General features: G+C 45.6%; 1 protein-coding gene across 1 annotated transcript in view; it reads right to left on the minus strand.

Annotated features, from left to right (window-relative positions):
- The window catches only part of LOC138742055 (basic proline-rich protein-like), a 47,580-nt gene that overhangs the window by 12,648 nt on the left and 8,987 nt on the right, over positions 1-25,945 (minus strand). Inside the window, exon 2 of the mRNA XM_069896247.1 lies at positions 20,037-22,129. Within this exon, the coding sequence (XP_069752348.1) occupies positions 20,037-22,129 (2,093 nt within the window). The remainder of the gene's footprint in view (positions 1-20,036; positions 22,130-25,945) is intronic.

A 25,945-nucleotide genomic window follows, 5' to 3' on the forward strand; every position in this document is an offset into this window, starting at 1 on the left:
GGGGTTGTTTATGTGCGTGGTTGTGTTTAGGTGGAATGGGTTATTATGTGGGATGTGTTTATGTGGGTGGTGTTTATATGAGACGTGTTTATGTGGTGGGTGATTATGTGGGGGTGGTTTTTCATGTGTTTTTTTATTTGGGGGTTGTTTATCTGGGATTTTTATATGAGGGTATTTATTTGTGGGAGATGTGTTTATGTGTTGGGTGTTTATGTCGTGGGTTGTTTATTTGGCGGTGTGTTTATGTGGTGTTTTATTATGTAGAATGTGTTTATAAGAGATGTGTTTATGTGGGGAAGGGTTTTTATGTTGAGTAGGGTAATGTTTATTTTGGATGGGGTGTTTGTGTGAATGGTGTTTATGGATGAGTGTTGTAAATGTGGGAGGGGCATTTATCTGTGGGTTTGTTTATGTGAGTGGTGTTTATGTGGGTTTTTGTTATGTGGTGGTTGTTTATGTCGTGAATTTTTTATTTGGTGGGTTTGTTTATGTGGGAGGTTTTATATGGGGGATGTATATGTTGGTTTTGTTATGTGGAGGGTGTTTATTGGAGGGTTTATTATGTGTGGGGGTGTTTATGTTGGCTGCCTATCTTTGTGGGGAGTGTTTATTTTGGGATTGTTTATGTTGGGTGATGTTTATGTGGGGGAGGTGCTTAATGGGTGTCTTTCTGTGCAGGAGTGTTTATTTGGGGGTGTTGTTTAAATGTCTTGGTAATTTTGGGGTGCTTTATATATGGGGGTATTTATGTGGGGTTATGTACGAGGCAGGGTGTTAATGTTGGGCGTGTTTATGGGGTAGTGGTGTTTATCTCCTGCATGTTTAAGTGGGGGTGTTTGTTTCGGTTGATTATGTAGGTAGGTGTTGATGTGGGAGTGGCATTTAGGTGGGGTGTTGTTAATGTTATGGGTGTTTATGTGGGTTTTCTTATGTTGGGTGTGTTTATGTGTGGGATTGTGTTTATGTGCGGGGGTTGTTTATGTGTGGGATGTTTATGTGGTGTGGCGTGTTTATGTTGTGGTTTATATATGTGGTGAGAGGGGTGTTTATGTGGGGTGTGTGTATATGGGAGGGGTGTTTCTGTTGTTGGTGTATTTGTTTGGTTGGTGTTTAAGTTGGAGCTGTATATGTCCTGGGTTGTGTTTATGTTGGGGTGGATGATTATATTGGGGGTTTTTATGTGTAGGTTTGTTAAATGTTGGGGATATTTGTGTGGGAGTGATGTTTATCTGCTGGGTGTTTTTGTGTGGGTGTTTATGTGGGTGTTTGTTTATTTAGGTGGTGTTTATGTGAGGGGTTATTTATGTGGGGGTTGTTATTTTTGGGGGTGCTTGTTTATGTGGTTAGATACTATTGTGTGGTGGAGTTTATGTGGGGGTGTTTCTGTGAGGGAGCGTGTTTTGTTGGGGTGTATTTATTTTGGCGGGGATTGTTTATGTGGGTGGGGGTGTTTAGGTGGAATGGGTTATTATGAGGGAGGTGTTTATGTGGTGGTGTTTATATGTGGGTCATTGTTTATATGCTGGGTTTTACGTAGCGGTATTTATGTGGGTGGGTGTTTATATGAGAGTGTTTATGTTGTGGGTGCTTATGTTGGGGGTGGTTGTTCATGTGGTTGTTTGTTTATTTGGGAGTTGTTTATCTGGGTTTTTATATGGGGGTGTTTATTTGTGGGAGATGTGTTTATGTGTTGGGTGTTTATGTCGTGGGCTGTTTATGCTGGGGTGTGGTTATGTGGTGTTTTATTATATGGTGTGTGATTATAAGAAGTGTGTTTATGTGGGGAGGGTTTTTATATGGGGGAGGGTAGTGCTTATTGTGGAAGGGGTGTTTGTGTGAATGGTGTTTATTGATCTGTGTTGTAAATGTCAGAGCGGCGTTTATCTGTGGGTTTGTTTATGTGAGTGGTGTTTATGTGGGGATATTTATGTGGTAGTTGCTTATGTCATTTTTTATGTGGTGTGCAAGTTTACATGGGAGGAATTTATGTGGGGAAATATATGTGGGTGTTGTTTATCTGGAGGGTGTTTATTGGAGGGTTGTTTATGTGTTGGTGTGTTTATGTTGGGTGCCTATTTTTGTGGGAAGGTTATGTTTATTTTGGGGGTGTTTATGTTGGGTGATGTTTATGTGGTGGAGGTGCTTAATGTTTATGTTGGGGTGTATTTATTCTGGTGGAGGTAATTTATGTGGTTGGTGGTTTGTTAATGTGGAAGGAGTGTTTACATGGGGGTTGTTTATCTGGGATGGAGTTTAAGTGGGGTTGTTTATGTTCGGGAGCCTGTTTATTTTGGGGTATATTTATTTCGGCGGCGGTAATTTATGTGGTTGGGGGTATGTTAATATGGAAGGACTGTTTATGTGGGTGTTGCTTATGTTGGTGGTGTTTACATGGGTGTTCTTTATGTGGGGTGCATTGTTTAAATAGTGGGTTTTATGTTGTAGTGTGTTTATGTGGGGGGTGTCTATGCGAGTGGTGTTTATGTGGTGGGTGTATATGTGTGTGGTAGTTCATGTGGTGGTTTGTTTATTTGGGGGTTGCTTATCTGGGTTTTTTATGTGAAGGACATTAATGTTGGAGAACAAATTGGGTCTAGTGATCATAACTCTGTTAGTTTTCGGGTAGTTTTAGAGAAGAGCAAGGAGGGGCATAGAGTTGAAGTTCTGGATTGGAGAAGAGCAAATTTTGAAGGAATAAGAAGGGATTTGGGGAGCATTGAGTGGGATAGGATATTTTCAGGTAAGGATGTAAATGAAAAATGGAGGATATTCAAAAAAGAAATTTTGAGGGTACAGAGTAGATATGTCCCAGTGAGGATCAAAGGAAAGGCTGGAAGTCATAGGGAGGCTTGGTTTTCGAGAAATATTGGAAATTTGGTTAGGAGAAAAAGGGGTATAAAGAGGTATAAAGAGCAGGGAGCTGAAAGTTTGAAGGAGGACTACAAGGAGTGTAGAAGGAATCTTAAGAAAGAAATTAGAAACGCCAAAAAACGGCACGAAGAGGCTTTGGCAGACAGATTAAAAATATATCAAAAGGGTTTCTATAGGTACATTAAAAGTAAAAGATTAGTGAGGGATAAAATTGGACCCCTTTTAGATAGCGAAGGTAGGCTGAGTGAGAAGTCAGAGGAAATTTTGAATGATTTATTTGCCTCGGTATTCACGAGGAAAAAAATATTGAACCAGTTGAAGGAAAGAAAAATAGTGGGGAGGTCATGAAGCATATAAGGATAACTGAGGAGGTAGTGATGACTGTGTTGAAAAAGATAAAGGTGGATAAATCTCTGGGACCGGACAAAATATTCCCAAGGACACTCAGGGAGGCTTGTGGACAGATAGTGGGGTATATTTAGGATAGAGATATTTAGGATGTCACTGGCCACGGGAGTAGTGCCAAAGGATTGGAGGGTGGCACATGTGGTTCTGCTGTTTAAGAAAGGGTCCAAATGTAAACCTGGGAATTATAGGCCCGTGAGTCTGACGTCTGTGGTGGATAAGTTGATGTAAAGTGTTCTGAGGGATGGTATTTACAAATATTTGGAGGTACAGGGATTGATAGGGAGTAATCAGCATGGTTTTGTCAGGGGTAGATCATGCTTGACAAACCTGATTGAGTTTTTCGAGGGGGTTACAAAAAAGTTGATGAAGGGAAAGCTGTGGATGTTGTCTAATTAGACTTTAGTAAAGCTTTTGACAAAGTTCCCCACAGGAGGTTAGGAAAAAAGGTGGAGGCATTAGGTATAAATAAGGAGGTAGTGAAATGGATTCAGCAATGGTTGGATGGGAGGTGTCAGAGAGAAGTGGTAGAAAATTGTTTGTCCAATTGGAGGCCGGTGACTAGTGGAGTTCCTCAGGCATCGGTCCTAGGTCCACTATTATTTGTTATATATATTAACGATCTGGAAATGGGGGTGGAGAATTGGATAAGCAAGTTTGCGGATGATATAAAGATTGGTGGTGTTGTGGACAGTGAGGAAGATTACTGTAGATTAAAAGGTGATTTAGGAAGGCTGGAGGTGTGGGCTGAGAAATGGCTGATGGAATTTAATACAGATAAGTGTGAGGTGTTACATTTTGGAAAGGCAAATCTAAATAGGTCATATGCATTAAATGGTAGGCTATTGAGATGTGCAGAGCAACAAAGGGATTTAGGAGTTATGGTAAATAGTACCCTCAAGGCTGATACTCAGATAGATGGTGTGGTGAAGAAGGCATTTGGATTGTTGGCCTTCATAAATCGGAGTATTGAATTCAAGAGTAGGGAGATTATGATGAAATTGTATAAGGCATTGGTGAGGCCGAATTTGGAGTACTGTGTACCATTTTGGTCACCAAATTATACGAAAGATATAAACAAAATAGAGAGAGTACAGAGAAGATTCACGAGAATGTTGACAGGATTTCAAGGTTTGAGTTACAGGGAAAGGTTGTGCAGACTAGGGCTTTTTTCTCTGGAGCGTAAAAGATTGAGGGGGGACTTGATAGAGGAGTTTAAGATTTTACAAAGGGTGGTAGGGATGTGGAATGAGCTTCCGGCAGACGTGGTTGAGGTGGGATCATTGGTTACATTTAAGGATAGACTGGATAGTTACATGGAGAGGAGAGGACTGGAGGGGTACGGACCGGGTGCTGGTCAGTGGGACTAGGAGGGTGGGGATTTGTTACAGCATGGACTAGTAGGGCCGAACTGGCCTGTTCTGTGCTGTAAGTGGTTATATGGTTATATGGTTAAGGTTGTTTATGTGCAGGAGGTGTGTTTATGTGGTGCGTGTTTATGTCATGGGTTGTTTATGACGGGGATCTTTTACGTGGGGTTTGTTTATGTGCGGGGTGTTTATAAGAGGTGTGTTTATGTGGGGGTGGGTATTGTTTATACTGGAGGGGGTGTGAATGTGGAGGCTGTTTATATCATGTGTTGTAAATGTGTGGGGGGGCATTTATCTGTGGGGTTGTTTATGTTAGTGGTGATTATGTAGGGGTGTGTTTATTTGATGGTTGCTTATGTCGTGGGTTTTTTATGTGGTGCGGGTGTTTACATGGGACGTGTTTATGTGGGGGATGTCTATGTGGCTGGTGTTTATGGTGAGGGTATTTATTGGGGAGTTTTTTAATGTGTTGGTGTCTTTATATGGGGGACTATATATGTGGGGGACTATATATGTGGGGACTGATTATTTTTAGGGGCTTTATGTTGGGTTGTGTCTATGTGGTGGTGGTGCTTATGTGGGTGTACTTATGTGGGGGTGTTTATGTGATTGTGATATTTATTTGGCAGGGTTCTTTATGTGGTGTGGTCTTATGTGGGGTGGTTTTTATGTGGGTGGTGTTTTTGTTGGGGGATTGATTATCTGGAAGGGTTGATTATGTGGGTGGGTAATGTAGTCGGTTGATTATCTGGGGTGATGATTATATGGGCGTGTGAGTTCCTGTGTGGGGTGTGTATGCGTGTGTATGTTTATATGGGGGTGTTTATGTGATGGGTGTTTAAACAGGGGGTGTTTATGTTGGGGTGTTTATGTGGGGTGGAGGTTATGTGGGCATGGTTATGCTGGGGTGTTTATCAGTGGGGTATTTATGTGTGTGTGTTTTTATGTGGGGATGGTGGTGTTTATTTTGGGATCTATTTATGTGGAGGTATGTTTATGTGTTTGAAGAAGACCGCAAAGCCCACCTCACTGTCAGAAGACAAAGGAGGAAAAACCGAACACCCAACCCCAACCAACCAATTTTCCCTTGCAATCACTGCAACCGTGTCTGCCTGTCCCGCATCGGACTTGTCAGCCACAAACGAGCCTGCAGCTGATGTGGACATTACCCCTCGATAAATCTTCGTCCACGAAGCCAAGCCAAAGAAACATGTTTATGTGTGTGGTGTTTATGTGGGGGTTGTTTTTGTGGGTGTGGGTGATTATATTGGGGGTGTTTATGTGTGAGTTTGTTAATGTTGGGGATATTTGTGTGGGAGTGATGTTTATCTGCTGAGTATATTTGTGTGTGTGTTTATGTGGGTGTTTGTTTATTTAGTTGGTGTTTCAGTGAGGGTTTATTTAAATGCAAGGTATTAACGTTTGGGGAGATTATGTGGGTTGGAAATTATATGGGGTTTGTTTATATTGGGGTGTTTATTTAAGGGCAGTTTATGTGGTGGGTGTTTATGTGTGGGGTGTTTATGTCTCGGTGTTTGTATATGGGCCTGGTGGTGTTCAATTGGCGATCTGTTTATGTGGGGAGTGTTTATGTTTGTGGTGTCTATGTGGGGGCATGTATACGGGGGGTGTTTATGTGGTGGTTGTTTATGTGGTGGGGTGTTTATGTGGGTTTGTGTTATTGTGAGGAGCCTGTTTAAGTGGGGGTTGTTTATTTTGGGGGTGTATATAGGGTCATGTACGTGAATGTGTTGTGCTTGTGTGGGTTACATGTGTGTGTGGGGTGTATTTATTTGATTATTTTTTATGTGAGGAAGTGTTTATTTGGGGGTTGTTTATGTGTGGGTTTTTATATGGGGAGGGTCATTGTGTGGCTTAGTAGGGTGTTTATTTTGGAGGGAGTGTTTATGTGGAGGGTGCTTATGTCGTGTGTTTTAAATCTGAGGGGAATTTATCTGTGAATGTTGTTTTTGTGAATGGTGTTTATATGGGGAGTGTTTTTTATGTGTGGGGGCATTTATGTGATGGTTCTTTATGTGGTGTGGGTGTTTATGTGGGGTGGAGTTTACGTGGGTGGTGATTTAGTGGGTGGTGTTTATGATGGGGGCATTGTTTATATGGTGGGTTTTATGTAGAGTCATATTTATATGGGTGGTGTGTTTATGCGAGGGATGTTTATCTAGTCGGTGTTTATGTGGGTGTGGTGTTTATGTGGCAGAGGTCCTTAATGTTTATGTTGGGGTGTATTTATTTTGGCAGGGGTAAATTTACGTGGTTGGGGGGTTCTTAATGTGGAAAGAGTGTTTATGTGGGGGTTGTTTATCTGGGATGGAATTTAAGTGGCGTTGTTTATGTTCGGGAGTTTGTTTGTTTGGGGTATATTTATTTTGGCGGGGGTAATTTATGTAGTGGGTGTGTTAATGTGGAAGGAGTGTTTATGTGGGGGTTGTTTATGTGGGTGGTGTTTACTTGGGTGTTGTTTATGTGGGGTGCATTGTTTAAATAGTGAAATAGTGAGTTTTATGTTGTAGTGTGTTTCCGTGGGGGGTGTCTATACGAGCGGTGTTTATGTGATGGGTGTATATGTGTGTGACGGGGATCTTTTATGTGGGGTTTGTTTATGTGCGGGTGTTTATAAGAGGATTGTTTATGTGGGGGTGGGTATTTATTTTGGGGTGGTTAAAGTTTATATTGGAGGGGGTGTGAATGTGGAGGCTGTTTATATCATGTGCTGTAAATGTGTGGGGGGGGCATTTATCTGCAGGGTTTTTATGTGAGTGGTGATTATGTAGGAGTGTGTTTATGAGATGGTTGTTTATGTCGTGGGTTTTTTATGTGGTGCGGGTGTTTATGTTAGAGATATTTATGTGGGGGATGTCTATGTGGGTGATGTTTATGGTGAGGGTATTTATTGGGGAGTTGTTTATGTGTTGGTGTGTTTATATGGGGGACTATATATGTGGGGAGTGTTTATTTTTAGGGGCTTTATGTTGGGTTGTGTCTATGTGTGGGTGGTGCTTATGTGGGGTACTTATGTGGGGGTGTTTATGTGGGTGTGATATTTATTTGTCTGGGTTTATGTGTTGTGGTCTTATCTGGGGTGGTTTTTATGTGGGTGGTGTTTTTGTTGGGGAATTGATTATCTGGAGGGGTTGATTATGTGGGTTGGGTTGTGTAGTTGCTTGATTATCTGGGGTGATGATTATCTGGGGGTGTGAGTTCCTGTGTATGCGTGTGTTTGTTCATATGGGGGTGTTTATGTGATGGGTGTTTAAATGGGGGGTGTTTATGTTGGGGGAGTTTATGTGGGGTGGAGGTTATGTGGGGGTGTTTATGTTGGGATGTTTATCTGTGGGGTATTTATGTCCGTGTGTTTTTATGTGGGGATGATGGTGCTTATTTTGGGATCTATTTATGTGGAGGTATGTTTATGTGTGTGGTGTTTTTGTGGGGGTTGTTTTTGTGGGTGTGGGTGATTATGTGGTGGGAGTGTTTATGTGGGGTGTGTTTTTGTTGGGGATTTTTATGCGAGGGGTATTTATGTGGGGGATGATTATGTGGGGTGTTTATGTGGGAGTGATTATATGTGAGCATTTATATAGGGGGTGTTTAAGTGGGTTTTTATATGGCTGGCTGTTTACGTTAGTGGTTGTTTATGTGGAGTGTAGTTATGTTGGAGGTGTTTATGTGGGGAACTCTTTATATGGGGCTGGGTGTTTATGTGGGTGGGTGTTTATAAGGTGTGATGTTTATGTGTGGGTTTAGGTGGTGGGATGTTAATGTTGGGTGTGTTTATGGGGGAGTAGTTTTTATCTGCTGGGTATTAATGTGAGTGTTGTTTATGTGGGCTGATTATGTGGGTTGATATTCATGTGGGGTGGTGTTTAGGAGGGGAGGTGTTATTATTGTGGTTGTTTATGTTGGGGTGTTTATCTGTGTTGTGTTTATGTCGTGGGGTGTTTTTCTGTTGTAGGGTATTAATGTGATGAGGTGGGTGTTAATATGGGGTGTGTTTATTTGAGTGGGTGTTTATGTTTTTGGTATGTTTATTTGGGAGGTGTTTATTTTAGGGGTATTTATGTGGTGAGAGGGTTGTTTATTTGGGGTGTCTTATATGGGTGGTGTTGATATTGTGGGAGTGTTTATTTGTGGTGTGTTTATGTTGGTGTTGGTTATGTGTGGGTTGTTTTTATGTAGTGGGTCTTTATAATGGGTCTATTTATGTGCGTGTGTTTTTGGAGGGTGTCGTTATGTAGCGGGTGTTTATGTTGGAGGTGTTATAGGTGGTGGGTTGTTTATGTGTGACTTTTTTAATGTTGGGGGTGTTTATGTGGGAGTGTCTGCTGGGTGTTTTTGTGTGGGGTGTTTATATGGGTATGCGATTATTTGTAGGGTGTTTATGTGAGGGGGTGTTTAAATGAGAGGTGTTCATGTTTGAGGAGTTTATGTGGGGTAGAATTTATGTGGAGGATGTTTATGTGGGGGTGTTTATTTGTGGGCTATTTATGTGGCAGATGTTTATGTGTGGAGTATTTATGTCTAGGTGCATTTATATGGGGTTGGTGATGTTTATTTTGGGATCTGTTTACGTGGAGATGTATTTATGTCGTGGTTGTATTTGTGGGTGTGTGCTTATGTGGGTGTGTGCTTATGTGGGTGTGTGCTTATGTGGGTGTGTGCTTATGTGGGTGTGTGCTTATGTGGGTGTGTGCTTATGTGGGTGTGTGCTTATGTGGGTGTGTGCTTATGTGGGTGTGTGCTTATGTGGGTGTGTGCTTATGTGGGTGTGTGTTTATGTGGGTGTGTGTTTATGTGGGTGTGTGTTTATGTGTGTGGTTTCTACTTGGGGTCATGTATACATCGGTGTTTTTATGTGGGGCTTGTTTAAGTGGGGGGTTGTTTATGTGAGGGGTGTTTATGTTTGGGGGTTGATTATTTGGAGGGTGTGATTAGGTGGGGTGGATTATGTGGTCGGTTGATTATGTGGGGTGGTGATTATATGGGGGTGTCTGTTTTTGTGTGGTGTGTGTATTCATGTGTGTGTTTATATGGGGGTGTTTATGTGAATGGGTGTTTAAACGGGTATGTTTATGTTGGGGGAGTTTATTTGGGGATTTGTTAATTTGGAGGTATGTTTATGTGTGTGGTTTCTATGTGGGGGCATGCTTATGTGGGGGGTGTTTATGTGTGGGTTGTTTATGTGGTGGGGGTGTTTACAAGGGGTGTGTTTATGTGGGGGTTGGTATTGATGTGGGGTGGGTTGTGATTGCTGGAGGGGATGTTTAAGGAAAATGTTCATGTCGCATGTTTTAAATGTGGGGGTGCTTAACTGTGGGGTTGTTTTAGTGAGTGGTGTTTATGTGGGGGTGTTTATATGGGGATGTGTTAATGTGTGCGGTGTCTACATGGGGACGTGTTTATTTTTGGGTTGTTTATGTGGGGAATGTTTATGTGGCAGTGGGTGATTTACTTGGGGTATCTTTATGTGGTGGTTGTTTTTGTGGGAGGGGTGTTTATATTGGTGTGTGTTTATGTCTGGTTGATTTAATATGGGGTTGGTGGTGTTTATTTGGGTATCTGTTTATGTGGAGGTATTTTTAAGTGTGTGGTGTCTATGTGGGGGCATGTTTACGTGGGGTGTGATTAATTGAGGGTTGTTTATTTGGGGGGATTGTTTATGTGGTGGGTGTTTATCTGGGGTGTAGTTTAAGAGGGGGGTGTTTATATTGGGGAGCCTGTTTATGTTGGGGTGTATTTATTAGGGCGGGAGTAAAATATGTGTTTGGGTTTTTTTTAAGTGGAAGGTGTATTTATGTGCGGGTTGTTTATGTGGGTGGTGTTTATGTGAGTGTTGTTTATGGGGGGCGTTGTTGCAATGGTAGGTTTTATGTAGTGGTGTGTTTATGTGGGGGGTGTTTATGCGAGTGGTGTTGATGTGCAGGTGTATATGTGTGTGTGGTTTTTGATGTGGTGGTTTGTTTATTTGGGGTTGTTTATCTGGTTTTTTTATTTGAGGGGTGTTTATAAAAGTTGTGTTTATGTGGGTGAATGTCTTTATGTCGTGGAGGATAGTGTTTATATTGGAGGGGGAGTGAAGGTGGAAGCTGATTATATCATGTGTTGTAAATGTGGGGCAGTATTTATCTGCGGGGTTGTTTATGTGAGTGGTGTTTAGGTTGGGGTGTTTTTAATGCTGGGTGTTTATGTTGTGGTTTTTTTATGTGGTGTGGGTGTTCACATAGGATGTGTTTATGGCGGAATGTTAATGTTGGGTGTGTTTATAGGGGAGTGGTTTTTACCTGCTGGGTGTTAAAGTGGGGGGTGTTTATGTTGGTTGATTATGTGAGTGGGTGTTCATGTGGGAATGTGTTTAGTTGGGTGGTGTTAATGCTGTGGGTCTTTATGTTTTGGGTATTTAACTTGGCGGGGTGAGGTGTATTTACGTTGGGAAGCCTGTTTATGTTGGGGTGTATTTATTTGGGTGGGGGTAATTTATGTGGTTATGGTTTTTTTTAATGTGGAAGGAGTATTTATGTGCAGGTTGTTTATGTGAGTGGTGTTTATGTGGGTGTTGTTTATGTGGCGGGGTTTCAAAGTGGGGTGTTTATGTTGGTTAATTATGTGGGTGGGTGATCATGTGGGGATATGTTTAGGTGGGGTGGTGTTAATGCTGTGGGTGTTTATGTTGGACGTGTTTGTCTGTTGGGTGTTTATGTGGTGGGACGTGTTTATGTTGCGGGGTATTAATGTGGACGAGCGATGTTAATATGGGGTGTGTTTATTTGGGTGGCTGTTTATATTGTTGGAGTTTATTTGGGGGTTGTTTATGTTGGCGGTGTTCATGAACATTCCCCACATAAACATTCCCCCACATAAACAACAAGCATATAAACATGTCCCCCCCCCCACATAGATACCGCACACATAAACACAACCCACATAATCACCTGCCCACAAAAACAACCACCACATAAAGAACCCAAATGGAAACACCCCCCTCATAATCACCCGCCCCTCATAAACATCCCCCACATAAACAACCTGCATGTAAATCCACCTGCGAAAACACCGCAAACATAAACACATCCCCATATAAACACAACCCACATAAACACCACTAACTAAAACAATCCTACAGATAAATGCACCCCACATTTATAACCCACGACATAAACAATCTCCACATCAAAAACCCCTCCAACAATAACACTACCCACCCCCACATAAAGAGCCTACCCCACATAAAGACGCCTCTTGTAAACACCCCCCACATAAAAAAACACACACATAAACACCCCCTATGTAAATGTTCCCTACATAGACACCACACACATAAACACATCTCCACATAAACATATCCCGAAATAGACACTACCAACCCCACATAAAAACACCCAGACATAAACACCCCAAACATAAACACCCACCACATAAACAACCCACCAATAACCATTCCAACATAAGCATTCCCCATATAAATTCCACCGCAATAAACTCCTCAAACTTAACCCACATAAATACCCACCCACAACTTTATGTGGGTTTTTTTACGTGGGGGTGTTTACAAGAGGAGTATCTATGAGGGGGAGGGTCTTTATGTTGGGGTTGGTAGTGTTTCTGTTGGAGGTGATGTTTACTTGGAGATTGTTTATGTCGTGTATTTTAAATATGGGGTGTGTTTACATCTGGGGTTGTTTTAGTGAGTGTTTGTTTATGTGCGGGTTTATATGGTGATGTGTTTATGTGTGTGGCATCTACGTGCGGTCATGTTTACGTGTGGGTTGTTTATGTGAGGGATGTTTATTTGGCTTGTTTATGTGGCTGGTGTTTATCTGAGGTGGAGTTTAAGTGGGGGCCATTTATGTTGGGGAGCCTGTTTATGTTGGGGTCTATTTATTTTTGGGGATTAATTGATGTGGTTGGGTTTTTTTATGTGGAAGGAGTATTTATGTGCAGTTTGTTTATGTGGGTGGTGTTTATGTGGGTGTTGATTATGTGGGGGGTGTTGTTGCTATGGTGGGTTTTATGTAGTGGTGTGTTTATGTCAGGGGTGTTTATATGAGTGGTGTTTATGTGTTGGGTTTATACGTGTGTGTGGTTGTTCACGTGGTGGTTGTTTTATTTGGGGGTTGTTTATCTGGATTTTTTAGGTGAGGGGGGTTTATATGAGGGAGGTGTGGTTATGTTGTGGTTGTTTATGACATGGGTAGTTTATGTGGGGAGTTTCTATGTAGGGGTTTGTTTATGTGTGGGGTGTTTATAAGAGTTGTGTTTATGTGGGGAGTGTCTCTATGTGGTGGAGGGTATATTGTTTATATTGGAGGGTGTGTGAATGTGGAGGCTGTTTATATCGTGTGTTGTAAATGTGGGGACATTTAACTGCGGGGTTGTTTATGTGAGTGGTGTTTATGTGGGGGAATTTTTATGTGCTGGTTGTTTATGTCGTAGGTTTTTCATGTGGTGCGGGTATTTACATAGGAAGTGTTTATGTAGGGGTTGTTTACGTGGCAGGGTGTTAATATTGGGAGTGTTTAAGGGAGAGTGTTTTTATCTGCTGGGTTTTAAAGTGGGGGGTGTTTATGTTGGTTGATAATGTGGGTGGGTGTTCATGTGGAGATGTGTTTACGTGGGGTGGTGTTAATGCTGTGTGTTTATGTTGAGCGTGTTTATCTGTGGGGTCTTTATGTGGTGGGACGTGTTTATATTGTGGGGTATTAATGTATAAGAGCGATGTTAAAATGGGGTGTATTTATTTGGGTAGGTGTTTATGTTGTCGGTGTGTTTATTTGGGGATTGTTTATGTGCAGTGCAGTGTTGTGTTTATGTAGTGGTTCTTTATATTGGAGGTGTCTATGTAGGTGTGTATTTGTTGGATGTGTTACGTAGGGGTTGTTTATGTTGGAGGGTTTATATGTGGAGGGGATGTTTATGTGGTGTTTTGTTAATGTTGTGGCTGTTAATGGGGGAGTGGTGTTTATCTGCTGTGTTTTTGTGTGGGATGTTTATGTGGGTATGTATTTATTTGGAGGGTGTTTATGTGAGGGGGAATTTAAATGTGGAGTGTTTATGTTTGGGGAGTTTATTGCAGTGGAATTTATGTGGGGAATGTTTATGTGGGGGTGTTTATTTGTGGGCTGTATATGTGATGGGTGTTTATGTCTGGAATTTTGTATGTGGGGTCGGTGGTATTTATTTGGGGGTATGTTTATGTGGAGGTGTGTTTATGTGTGTGGTATCTATGTTGGGTAAGTTTATGTGAAGTGTGTTTATGTGGGTAGTATTTATTATGTAGGGGCTATTTACAAGAGGTGTCTTCATGTTGGGTAGGGTCTTTATGTTGGGGTGGGTAGTGTTTTTGTTGGAGGGGTTGTTTATGTGGAGATTAGTTACGTCATGGGTTTTAAATGTGTGGTGCATTTATCTGTGGGACTATTTTAGAGAGTGGTGTTTATGTGGGGGGTATTTTTGTATGGGAATGTGCTTATGTGTGCAGTGTTTTTGTGGGGGCGTGTTTACATGCGGGTTGTTTATGTGGAGGATGGTTATGTAGGGGTGGGTGATTATGTGGGGGTGTTTACGTGGGGGTTCTTTATGTGGTGGTTGTTTTTGTGGGTGGGTGTTTATGTGGGTGTCTGTTTATGTGGGGGTGTGTTTATGTGGGGTATGTTTACCTTGGGGGTGTTTATGTTGGGTATGTTTATTTGGGTGGAGTGGGGGTGTTTATGTGGGTTTTTGTTATGTGGCTGGGTGTTTACTTTTGTGGGTATTATTGTGGGGGATAGTTATATCTGGGGTGTTAACGTGGAAATTTGTTTATGTGAATGCATGTTTATATGGGGAAGTTTGTGTGGGTGTTGTTAATGGTGCATTGTGTTAATGTTGGGGCTGTTTATGGGGGCATGGTTTTTATCTGCTGGGTTTTAAAGTGTGGCTGTTTATGTTGGTTGATTCTGTGGCTGGGTGTTGATATGGTGGTGTGTTTAGCTGGGGTGGTGTTAATGTTGTTGGTGTTTCTGTTGAGGTGTTTTTGTGCGGGGTTCTGTCTATGTCAGGTTGCTCTTTATATATGGGGCGTTTATGTGGTGGGGTGTGTTTATATTGTGGGGTATTTATCTGGCGAGTGTGTTGTTTAGATGCTTTCTGTTAATATGGGTGGTTGTTTATCTTATGGTTTATGTCGTGTGTAATTCATGTGGGGGCGTTTATCTGTGGTGTGGTTTGGTGAGTGGTGTTAATATGGGGGTTGTTTATGTAGGGATGTGTTTATGTGTGCAGTGTCCCCGTGAGGGCATGCTTCATGCGCTGTTTATATGGGGGTTGTTTAGGTGGGGTTGGGTGATTATGTGGGGTGTGATTTCATGGGGGTCTTTATGTGGAGGTTGTTCTTGTGGGCGTGTATTTATGGGTGTGTGTGTTTATTTGGAGGGTGTTGTTGTGAGGGTGAGTTTAAATGGGAAGTGTTTATGTTTGGGGAGTTTAGTGGGATGGAATTTATGTGGGGAATGTTTATGTGTGGGGTGTTTATTTGTGGGCTGTTTATATGGAGTGTGTTTATGTGTGGGGTCTATGTCTGGGTGTTTTTATGTGGGGTTGGTGGTGTTTATTTGGGGACATATTTATGTGGAGGTGTGTTTATGTGTGTGGTGTCTATGTGGGGCACATTTACGTGGGTGTGTTTATGTGGGTGTTTTTTTAATGTGGGGGTGTTTACAAGAAGTGTCTTTATGTGGGGTAGGGTCTTTATGTGAGGGTGGTAGTGTTTTTGTTGGAGTGGTTGTTTATGTAGAGATTGTTAATGTCGTGAGTTTTTAATGTGGGGTGCGTTTTTCTGTGGGATTGTTGTAGTGAATGGTGTTTTTGTGGGTGGTGTTTATATGGGGATGTGTTTATGTGTGCAGTGTTTTCGTGGGGGCGTGTTTACATGCGGGTTGTATATGTGGAGGATGTTTATGTGGGGTTGGTTGATTATGTGGTGGTTTTTACGTTGTGGTTCTTTATGTGGTGGTTGCTTTTGTTAGCAGGTGTTTATGTGGTTGTGTGTTGATGTGCGTATGTGTTTGTGTGCGGTGTCTACGAGGGGGTGTGTTTACATGCTTGTTGTTTATGTAGGTGATGTTTATTTAGGGTATGTTTACCTTGGGGGTGTTTATGTTGGGTATTTTTATTTGGGTGGTGTGTTTATATGGGGGTGATTATCTGGGGATTTTTATGTGGCTGGGTTTTTACGTTTGTGTGTATTAATATGGGGGAGGGTTATTTTTGGGATGTTTACCTGAAGATTTGTTTATGTGGGGTGGGGTGTTTATGTGGATGCGTGTTTATATGTGGGGATGTTAATGTGGGTGTTAATGTTGCATGGTGTTAATGTTGGGGTTGTTTATGGAGGAGTGCTTTTTATCTGCTGGGTTTTAATGTAGTGGGTGTTTATGTTGGTTAATTATGTGGGTGGGTGTTGATATGGTGGTGTGTTTAGGTGGGGTGGTGTTAATATTTTTGGTGTTTATGTTGGGGATATTTTTGTGCGGGGTTCTGTTTATGTCGGGTGCTTTTAATATATGGTGTGTTTATGTGGAGGTGCGTGTTTATGTTGTGGGGTATTTATCTGGTGAGGGTGTTGTTTACATGGTTTCTGTTAATATGGGTGGTTGTTTATCTCATGGTTGTGTTTTTATTTGGGGTGTTTATGTTGGGGCTGTTTATGTGGGGGTCAGTTGACATGGGGGTGGGTGATTATATGGTGGGGTGTTTATGTGGGTTTGTGTTATTGTGGGGGGCCTGTTTATGTGGGGAATGTTTATGTCATGTGTAATTCATGTGGGGGCATTTATCTGTGGCGTGGTTTGGTGAGTGGTGTTTATATGGGGGTTGTTTATGTGGGGATGTGTTTATGTGTGCAGTGTCCCCGTGGGGCATGCTTTGTGTGCTTTGTTTATATGGGGGTTGTTTAGGTGGGGTTGGGCGATTATGTGGGCTGTGATTTCATGGAGGTCTTTATGTGGAAGTTGTTTTTGTGGGCATATATTTATGTGGGTGTGTGTTTATTTGGAGGGTGTTTATGTGAGTGGGATTTTAAATGGAAAGTGTTTTAGGTTTCAGGAGTTTAGTGAGGTGGAATTTATTTTGGGAATGTTTATATAGGGTTGTTTATTATGGGCTGTTTATGTGGTGGGTGTTTATGTCTGGGTGTTTTTATGTGGGGTCGGTGGTTTTTATTTGAGGATATGTTTATGTGGAGGTGATTTATGTGTGTGGTGTCTATGTGGGGGAAATTTTACGTGAGGTGTGTTTATGTGGGGATGTTTATTTGGGTGGCTTTTTTATGTGGCTGGTGTTTATCTGGGGTGGAGTTTAAATGGGGGGTGTTAGTGCCGGGGAGCCTGTTTATATTGGGATGTATTTATTTTGGTGGGGGTCATTTATATGGTTGGGATTTTTTATGTGGAAGCAGTATTTATGTGCGGGTTGTTTATGTGGATGGTGTTTATGTTGGTGTTGTTTATGTGGGGTGGCATTGTTGCAATGGTGGGTTTTATGCAGTGGTGTGTTTATGTGGGGGGCTTTATGCATGTGGTGTTTATGTGCTATGTGTATATGTGTGTGTGGTTGTTCATGCGGTTGTTTGTTTATTGGGTGTTGCATATTTGGATTTTGTTATGTGAGGGATGTTTATGTGTGGGAGGTGTGTTTATGTGGTGTTTTTGTATGTTGTGGGTAGTTTATGTGGGGGAGTTCCTGTGGTGATTTGTTTATGTGCGGGGTGTTTATAAGAGTTGTGTTTATGTAGGGGCTGTCTTTATGTGGTGGAGGGTAGTGTTTATATTGGAGTGGGTGTGATTGTGGAGGTTGTTTATATTGTGTGTTGTAAATGTGGGGTGGCATTTATCTGCGGGGTTGTTTATGTGAGTGGTGTTTAGGTTGGGGTGTTTTTATGTGCTGGGTGTTTATGTTGTGTTTTTTTTATGTGGTGTGTGTGTTCACATAGGATGTGTTTATGGCGGGGTGTTAATGTTGGGTGTGTTTATAGGGGAGTGGTTTTTACCTGCTGGGTGTTAAAGTGGGGGGTGTTTATGTTGGTTGATTATGTGAGTGGGTGTTCATGTGGGAATGTGTTTAGTTGGGTGGTGTTAATGCTGTGGGTCTTTATGTTTTGGGTATTTAACTTGGCGGGCCAATGTTAATATGTGGTGTGTTTATGTTGTTGGTGTGTTTATTTGGGGGTTGTTTATGTTGGTGGTGTTCATGTGTGGGGTTGTATTTAAGTAGTGGTTGTTTATATTGAGGGTGTTCATGTGGGTGTGTGTTTGTAGGTTGTGTTTATGTAGGAGTATTTATGTTGAAGGGTATATATGTGGTAGGGTTGTTTATGTGGGTGTTTGTTAATGTTGGAGATGTTTATGGGGTAGTGGTGTTTACCTGCTTGGATTTTTTGTGGGGGTATTTATGCGGGTATATGTTTATTATGGTATGTGTTTATGTGAGTGGGAGTTTAAATGGGAAGTGTTTATGTTTGGAGAGTTTAGTGGGGTGGAATTTATGTGGGGAATGTTTATGTGGGGGTGTTCATTTGTGGGTGTTTATGTGGTAGATGTTTATGCATGCGGTGTTTATGTCTCGGTGTTTTTATGTGGGGTCGGTGGTGTTTATATGGGGATATGATTATGTGGAGGTGTGTTTATGTGTGTGGTGTCAATGGGGGGCATGTTTACCTGGGGAGTGTTTATGTGGTGTTTTGCTATGTGGGGGGTGTTTACAAGAGGTGTCTTTATGTGGGGGAGGGTCTTTATTTTGCGGTGGGTAGTGTTTTTGTTGGATGGGCTGTTTATGTGGAGATTAATTATGTGTGTTTCACATGTGGGGAACATTTATATCTGGGGTTGTTTTAGTGAGTGGTGTTTATGTGGGTGGTGATTATTTGAGAGTGTATTTATGTGTGGTGTGTCTACGTGGGGGCATGTTTACGTGCAGGTTGTTTATGTGGGGATGTTTATTTGGGGGGCTTGTTTATGTGGCTGGTGTTTATCTGGGGTGTAGTTTAAGTGGGGGAGGGGTGTTAGGGTTGGGAGCCTGTTTATATTGGGGTGTATTTATTTTGGTGGGTGTAAATTATGTGGTGGGTGTTTATGTGTGGGGTGTTTATGTGCGAGTGTTTTTATGTGGGGATGATGGTGTTTATTTGGGTATCTGTTTATGTGGGGGTGTGTTTATGTGTGTGGTATTGATGTGGGGATTGTGTATGTGGGGGTGGGTGATTATGTGGTAGGGGTGTTTGTGTTTGGTCTGTTTATGTGGGTGGTGTTTATGCGAGGAGTCTTTATGTGGGGGATGTTTATGTTGGTGCTGTTTATGTGCGGTGTATTTATGTGGGTGGGGTATTTATGTGGATGGGGTATTTATGTGGGGATGATTATATGGAGGTTTTTATGTAGGGGTTGTTTATGTGGGTATTATTATGTGGCTGGGTGTTTACATTGGTGGATGTTTATGGGGTGGGTAGTTATGTTGGGTGTGTTTATGTCAAGAAATTGTTTATGTGGGGCATTGTTAGGTTGGTGTTTATATGTGGTGATGATTATATGGGGGTTGTTTATTTTGCGGGTTGTTAATTTTGAATGTGTTTATGGGGGAGTGGTTTTTAATTGCTGGTTGTTAATGTGGGGGATGTTTATGTTGGTTGATTATATGGGTGTGTGTTCATGTGAGGATGTGTTTATGTGAGGTGGTGTTAATGTTGTGGGTGTTTATGTTGGCGGTGTTTATCTCTGGGGTGTTTATGTGGTGGTGCGTATTTATGTTGTGCATTATTAATGTGCCGAGGGGGGTGTTAATATGGGGTGTGTTTATTTGGGTGGGTGTTTATGTTGTTGATGTGTTTATTTGGGTTTTTTAATGTTGGGAGTTATTTATGTGGCGAGAGGGTTATTTATGTGGGGTGTGTTTATATGGGATGGTCTTGATATTATGGGTGTGTTTATTTGGGTGGTTTTTATATTGATGGTGTTTATGTGCCGGGTTGTGTTTTATGTTGTGGGTATTTATATTGGGGGTGTTTATATGGGTGTGCTTTTGTAGGGTGTTTCTATGTCGGGGGTGTTTATTATGGAGGGTTTATATGTAGTGGTGTTGTTTACGTGGGGGTTTGTTAATGTTGGGGGTGTTTATGGGGGAGTGGTGTTTATCTGCTGGGTATTTTGTGTGGGGCCTTTATGCAGGTATGTGTTTATATGGGGGATGTTTATGTGGGGGTGGGTGATTATGTGGGGTTGTTTACGTGGGGGTTGTTTATGTGTTGGTTGTTTTTGTGGGTGGGTATTTATGTGGGTGGGTGTTTATTTGGGTGTGTTTATGTGTGCGGTGTCTATGTGGGGGGGATGTTTACATGCTTCTTTTTACGTGGGGGCTGTTTATGTAGGGATGGGTCATTATTAGGGTTGTGTTTATGTGGGTGTCTTTATGTGGTGGTTTTTTTGTGGGCGGGTGTTTATATGTGCATTGTCTAGGTGGGGGGGGGCCGCCGGTGGGGGGGGGGCGCCGGTGGGGGGGGGGCGCCGGTGGGGGGGGCCGCCGGTGGGGGGGGTGCCGGTGGGGGGGGGGGCCGCCGGTGGGGGGGGCGCCGGTGGGGGGGGGGGCGCCGGTGGGGGGGGGCGCCGGTGGTGGGGGGGGCGCCGGTGGGGGGGGGGGCGCCGGTGGGGGGGGCCGCCGGTGGGGGGGGCCGCCGGTGGGGGGGGCCGCCGGTGGGGGGGGGGCGCCGGTGGGGGGGGGGCGCCGGTGGGGGGGGGCTGCCGGTGGGGGGGGGGCGCCGGTGGGGGGGGCGCTGGTGGGGGGGGCCGTCGTGGGGGGGGGGGCGCCGGTGGGGGGGGGCGCCGGTGGGGGGGGGCGCCGGTGGGGGGGGGGCGCCGGTGGGGGGGGGGCGCCGGTGGGGGGGGCCGCCGGTGGGGGGGGGGGCGCCGGTGGGGGGGTGGCCGCCGGTGGGGGGGGCGCCGGTGGGGGGGGGCCGCCGGTGGGGGGGGCCGCCGGTGGGGGGGGGTGCCGCCGGTGGGGGGGGCCGCCGGTGGGGGGGGGGCGCCGGTGGGGGGGGGCCGCCGGTGGGGGGGGGGGTGCCGGCGGGGGGGTGCCGGCGGGGGGGGTGCCGGCAGGGGGGGTGCCGGCGGGGGGGTGCCGGCGGGGGGGGTGCCGTCGGGGGGGTGCCGGCGGGGGGGGCCGCCGGTGGGGGGGGGGGGCGCCGGTGGGGGGGTGGCCGCCGGTGGGGGGGGGCGCCGGTGGGGGGGGGGCCGCCGGTGGGGGGGGCCGCCGGTGGGGGGGGGGTGCCGCCGGTGGGGGGGGGCCGCCGGTGGGGGGGGGGCGCCGGTGGGGGGGGGGCCGCCGGTGGGGGGGGGGGTGCCGGCGGGGGGGTGCCGGCGGGGGGGGGTGCCGGCAGGGGGGGGTGCCGGCGGGGGGGGTGCCGGCGGGGGGGGGTGCCGGCGGGGGGGGTGCCGGCGGGGGGGGTGCCGGCGGGGGGGGTGCCGGCGGGGGGGGTGCCGGCGTGGGGGGTGCCGGCGGGGGGGGTGCCGGCGGGGGGGGGTGCCGGCGTGGGGGGTGCCGGCGTGGGGGGTGCCGGCATGGGGGGTGCCGGCGTGGGGGGTGCCGGCGTGGGGGGTGCCGGCGTGGGGGGTGCCGGCGTGGGGGGTTCCGGCGTGGGGAGTGCCGGCGTGGGGGGTGCCGGCGTGGGGGGGTGCCGGCGTGGGGGGGTGCCGGCGTGGGGGGGTGCCGGCGTGGGGGGTGCCGGCGTGGGGGGTGCCGGCGTGGGGGGTGCCGGCGTGGGGGGTGCCGGCGTGGGGGGTGCCGGCGTGGGGGGTGCCGGCGTGGGGGTGCGGGCGTGGGGGGTGCCGGCGTGGGGGGTGCCGGCGTGGGGGGTGCCGGCGTGGGGGGTGCCGGCGTGGGGGGGTGCCGGCGTGGGGGGTGCCGGCGTGGGGGGGTGCCGGCGTGGGGGGTGCCGGCGTGGGGGGTGCCGGCGTGGGGGGTGCCGGCGTGGGGGGTGCCGGCGTGGGGGGTGCCGGCGTGGGGGGTGCCGGCGTGGGGGGTGCCGGCGTGGGGGGTGCCGGCGTGGGGGGTGCCGGCGTGGGGGGTGCCGGCGTGGGGGGTGCCGGCGTGGGGGGGTGCCGGCGTGGGGGGTGCCGGCGTGGGGGGTGCCGGCGTGGGGGGTGCCGGCGTGGGGGGTGCCGGCGTGGGGGGTGCCGGCGTGGGGGGTGCCGGCGTGGGGGGTGCCGGCGTGGGGGGTGCCGGCGTGTGGGGTGCCGGCGTGGGGGGTGCCGGCGTGGGGGGTGCCGGCGTGGGGGGTGCCGGCGTGGGGGGTGCCGGCGTGGGGGGTGCCGGCGTGGGGGGTGCCGGCGTGGGGGGTGCCGGCGTGGGGGGTGCCGGCGTGGGGGGTGCCGGCGTGGGGGGTGCCGGCGTGGGGGGTGCCGGCGTGGGTGGTGCCGGCGTGGGGGGTGCCGGTGTGGTGTTAATGTCTAGGGGTGTTTATTAGGTGTGGTGTTTTATTACGTGAGTTGTTTATCTTGGGGTTATGTTTATGTGTTGGGGGTGTGTGTTAATGTAGACTATGATACATATGTCGGGTGTGGTGTTCATGTGGGGGGTTTGTGTTGTGGGGTATTAATGTGCCGAGGGGGTGTTTACGTGGGGAGTGTTTATGTGGTTTTTTTGGGTGTTTATGTGCATGGGGTTTATCTAGTTTGGATTTTAAGTGAGGGGTGTTTATGTTGGGGAGCTTGTGTATGTTGAGGTCTATTTATTTAACATAACATAACAATTACAGCATGGAAACAGGCCATTTGCCCTTCTAGTCCACACCGAACCAAACACTCCTCTCTAGTCCCACCTACCTGCACAATGACCATAACCCTCCACCTTCTTCTCATCCATATACCTGTCCAGCTTTTTCTTAAATAATAAAATTGACTCTGCTGCCACTATTTCTCCCGGAAGCTCATTCCACACCACTACCACTCTCTGAGTAAAGAAGTTCCCCCTCATGTTACCTCTAAACCTCTGCCCCTTAACTCATGCCCTCTTGTTTCAATCTCTCCTACTCTTAATGGAAATAGTCTATCCACATCCACTCTGTTTATCCCTTTCATAATCTTAAATACCTCTATCAAATCCCCTCTCAACCTTCTACGCTCCAAAGAATAAAGACCTAATCTGCCCAATCTCTCCCTGTACTCTAGATGCTTAAACCCAGGTAACATTCTGGTAAATCTTCTCTGCACTCTCTCCACTGTTTATGTCCTTCCTATAATTAGGCGACCAGAACTGCACACAGAACTCTAAATTAGGCCGCACCAACGCCTTATACAATCTCAACATCACTTCCCAACTCCTATATTCCATGAAATGATTGATAAAGGCCAGCATACTAAAAGCCTTCTTCACCACCCTATTCACATGAGTTTCTACCTTCAGGGAACGATGTACCGTTACTCCTGAATCCTTCTGCTCTTCTGTATTCATCAATGCTCTCCCATTTACTACGTATGTCCTGTTCTGATTCTTCTTACCAAAATGAAGCACCTCACACTTATCAGCATTAAATTGCATCTGCCATTTTTCAGCCCACTTTTCTAAGCAGCCCAAATCCCTCTGCAATCCTTGAAAACCTTCTTCATTATCCACTATTCCACCTATCTTAGTATCGTCTGCATATTTACTAATCCAATTCACCACCCCATCATCTAGATCATTAATGTATATAATGAACAACAATGGGCCCAATACAGATCCCTGAGGCACACCATTAGTCACCGGCCTCCAACCTGACAGACAATTTTCCACTACCACTCTCTGGCCTCTCTCTTTCAGCCAATGTTCAATCCATTTGACTATCTCAAAATTTATACCTAAAGACTGCACCTTCCTAACTAACCTTCCATGTGGTATCTTATCGAAGGCCTTACTGAAGTCCATATAGACAACATCCACCGCGCTACCCTCATCCACATTCCTAGTCACCTCTTCAAAAAATTCAATCAGATTGGTCAAACAGGACCTTCCGCTCACAAATCCGTGTTGAGTGCTCCTGATCAGACCCTGTCTATCCAGATATTTATAAGTACTATCTCTAAGAACTTTCTCCATTAATTTACCTACCACAGACGTCAAACTTACAGGCTGATAATTGCCAGGCTTCCTCCTTGAACCCTTTTTAAATAACGGAACCACATGCGCAATACGCCAATCCTCCGGCACTATCCCCATCTCTAATGACATTTGGAAAATTACCATCAGAGCCTCTGCTATTTCCTCCTTTACTTCTCTCAATGTCCTGGGGAAGATCCCGTCTGGTCCCGGAGACTTATCCACCTTTATATTCCTCAAAAGCCCTAACACTACATCTTTCGTAATCACTATATTCTCCATATTTACCCAATTTGCTTTTTTTATCTCACATATCCCAATATCCTTCTCCTTGGTGAATACCGAAGAAAAGAAACTGTTCAATATCTCCCCCATTTCTCTAGGCTCCACACACAGTTTTCCACTCTGATTCTCTGAGGGACCAATTTTGTCTCTCACTTTCCTTTTACCATTAACATATTTGTAGAACCCTCTTGGATTAATTTTCACCCTGCTTGCTATAGTCTCCTCGTACCTTCTTTTAGCTTTTCTAATTCCTCTCTTAAGATTCCTCTTACATTCAATGTATTTTTCAAACATCTCCTTAATTCCATGCTTCTTATACTTAATGTACGCCTCCCTTTTTCTTCAAACCAACTTTCCAATATTCCTTGAAAACCACGGCTCTCTCAAACCTTTTGCCCCTCCTTTTAACCTAACAGGAACATAAAGCTTTTGCACTCTCAAAATCTGATCTTTAAAAGACTTCCATCTCTCTACTACATCCTGCCTATAAAACAAATTGTCCCAATGCACACCCTGTAAGTCCTTTCGCATCTCCTCAAATCTAGCTTTTCCCCAATCAAAAACCTCAACCCTTGGCCCTGACTTATCTCTTTCCATAATGACATTGAAGTTGATGGCATTATGATCACTGGACCTGAAGTGCTCGCCAACACTAACCTCTGTCATTTGACCCATCCCATTTGCCAACAGTAGATTTAACACTGCTCCTTCTCTGGTCGGCACCTCTACATATTGTTGTAAAAAACTATCTTGCACACATTTCACAAACTCTAACCCATCCAGCCCTTTCACAGAATGTGTTTCCCAATCTATATGTGGAAAATTAAAATCTCCCATAATTACAACCCTGTGCTTATCACAAATATCCACTATCTCCCTACAGATTTGCTCCTCTAGGTCTCGGTCTCCTCCGGGTGGTCTATAATACACCCCTACAAGTGTAACCTTTTCTTTCCCACTCCTCAGTTCCACCCAAATAGCCTCTGTGAACGAGCCCTCTAATCTATCCTGCCTAAGCACCGCTGTAATATTCTCCCTGACAAGCAATGCAACACCACCTCCTCTTGCCCCTCCGACTCTATCACACCTAAAGCAATGAAACCTAGGGATATTCAGCTGCCAATCACATCCCTCCTGCAACCATGTCTCACTAATCACTATCACATCATACTTCCAAGTATCAATCCACACCTTCAGCTCATCCACCTTTTTTTTCAATACTCCTAGCATTAAAATATATGAATTTCAGAGATTTCCCAGTTCGTAATCCCTGTTTTCCCCCATCTTTAATAACAACATTATTTCCTTTTCCTGCCAATTGCCCTTCATCTTCTTCCAGAGCATTTCCTTTCTCTATCACCTACCCATCCATATTCAAATACTTACTACAAACTTTCTTTGTTTGCATTCTAACCTTCTCCTTACTCCTCTGTACTATTTTGCTCCCTCCCCCCAACCATTCTAGTTTAAAGGATCCTAAGTAGCCCTAGCAAATACCCCTGCCAGGATTCTGGTCCCCCTGGGATTTAAGTGTAACCCGTCCTTACTATACAGGTCACATCTTCCCCAAAAAAGGTCCCAGTGATCCAGAAACTTGAAACCCTGCCCCTTACTCCACCCCTTCAGCCACGTGTTAATCCTCCACCTCATTCTATTTCTATTCCCACTGTCACATGGCACAGGGAGTAATCCAGAGATTACCCCCTTTGCGGTCCTTCTTTTTAACTCCCTACCTAACTGCCTGTACTCACTTTTTAGGACCTCTTCTCTATTCCTCCCTATGTCATTGGCACCTACATGTACCATGACCTCTGGCTCCTGTCCCTCCCACTTTAGGATATCCAGGACATGAGCAGCAACATCCCGGACCCTGGCACCAGGGAGGCAGACCACCATCCAGTTCT

Source organism: Narcine bancroftii, chromosome 8 (genome assembly GCF_036971445.1).
Source record: "Narcine bancroftii isolate sNarBan1 chromosome 8, sNarBan1.hap1, whole genome shotgun sequence".
Classification (NCBI taxonomy): Eukaryota; Metazoa; Chordata; class Chondrichthyes; order Torpediniformes; family Narcinidae; genus Narcine; species Narcine bancroftii.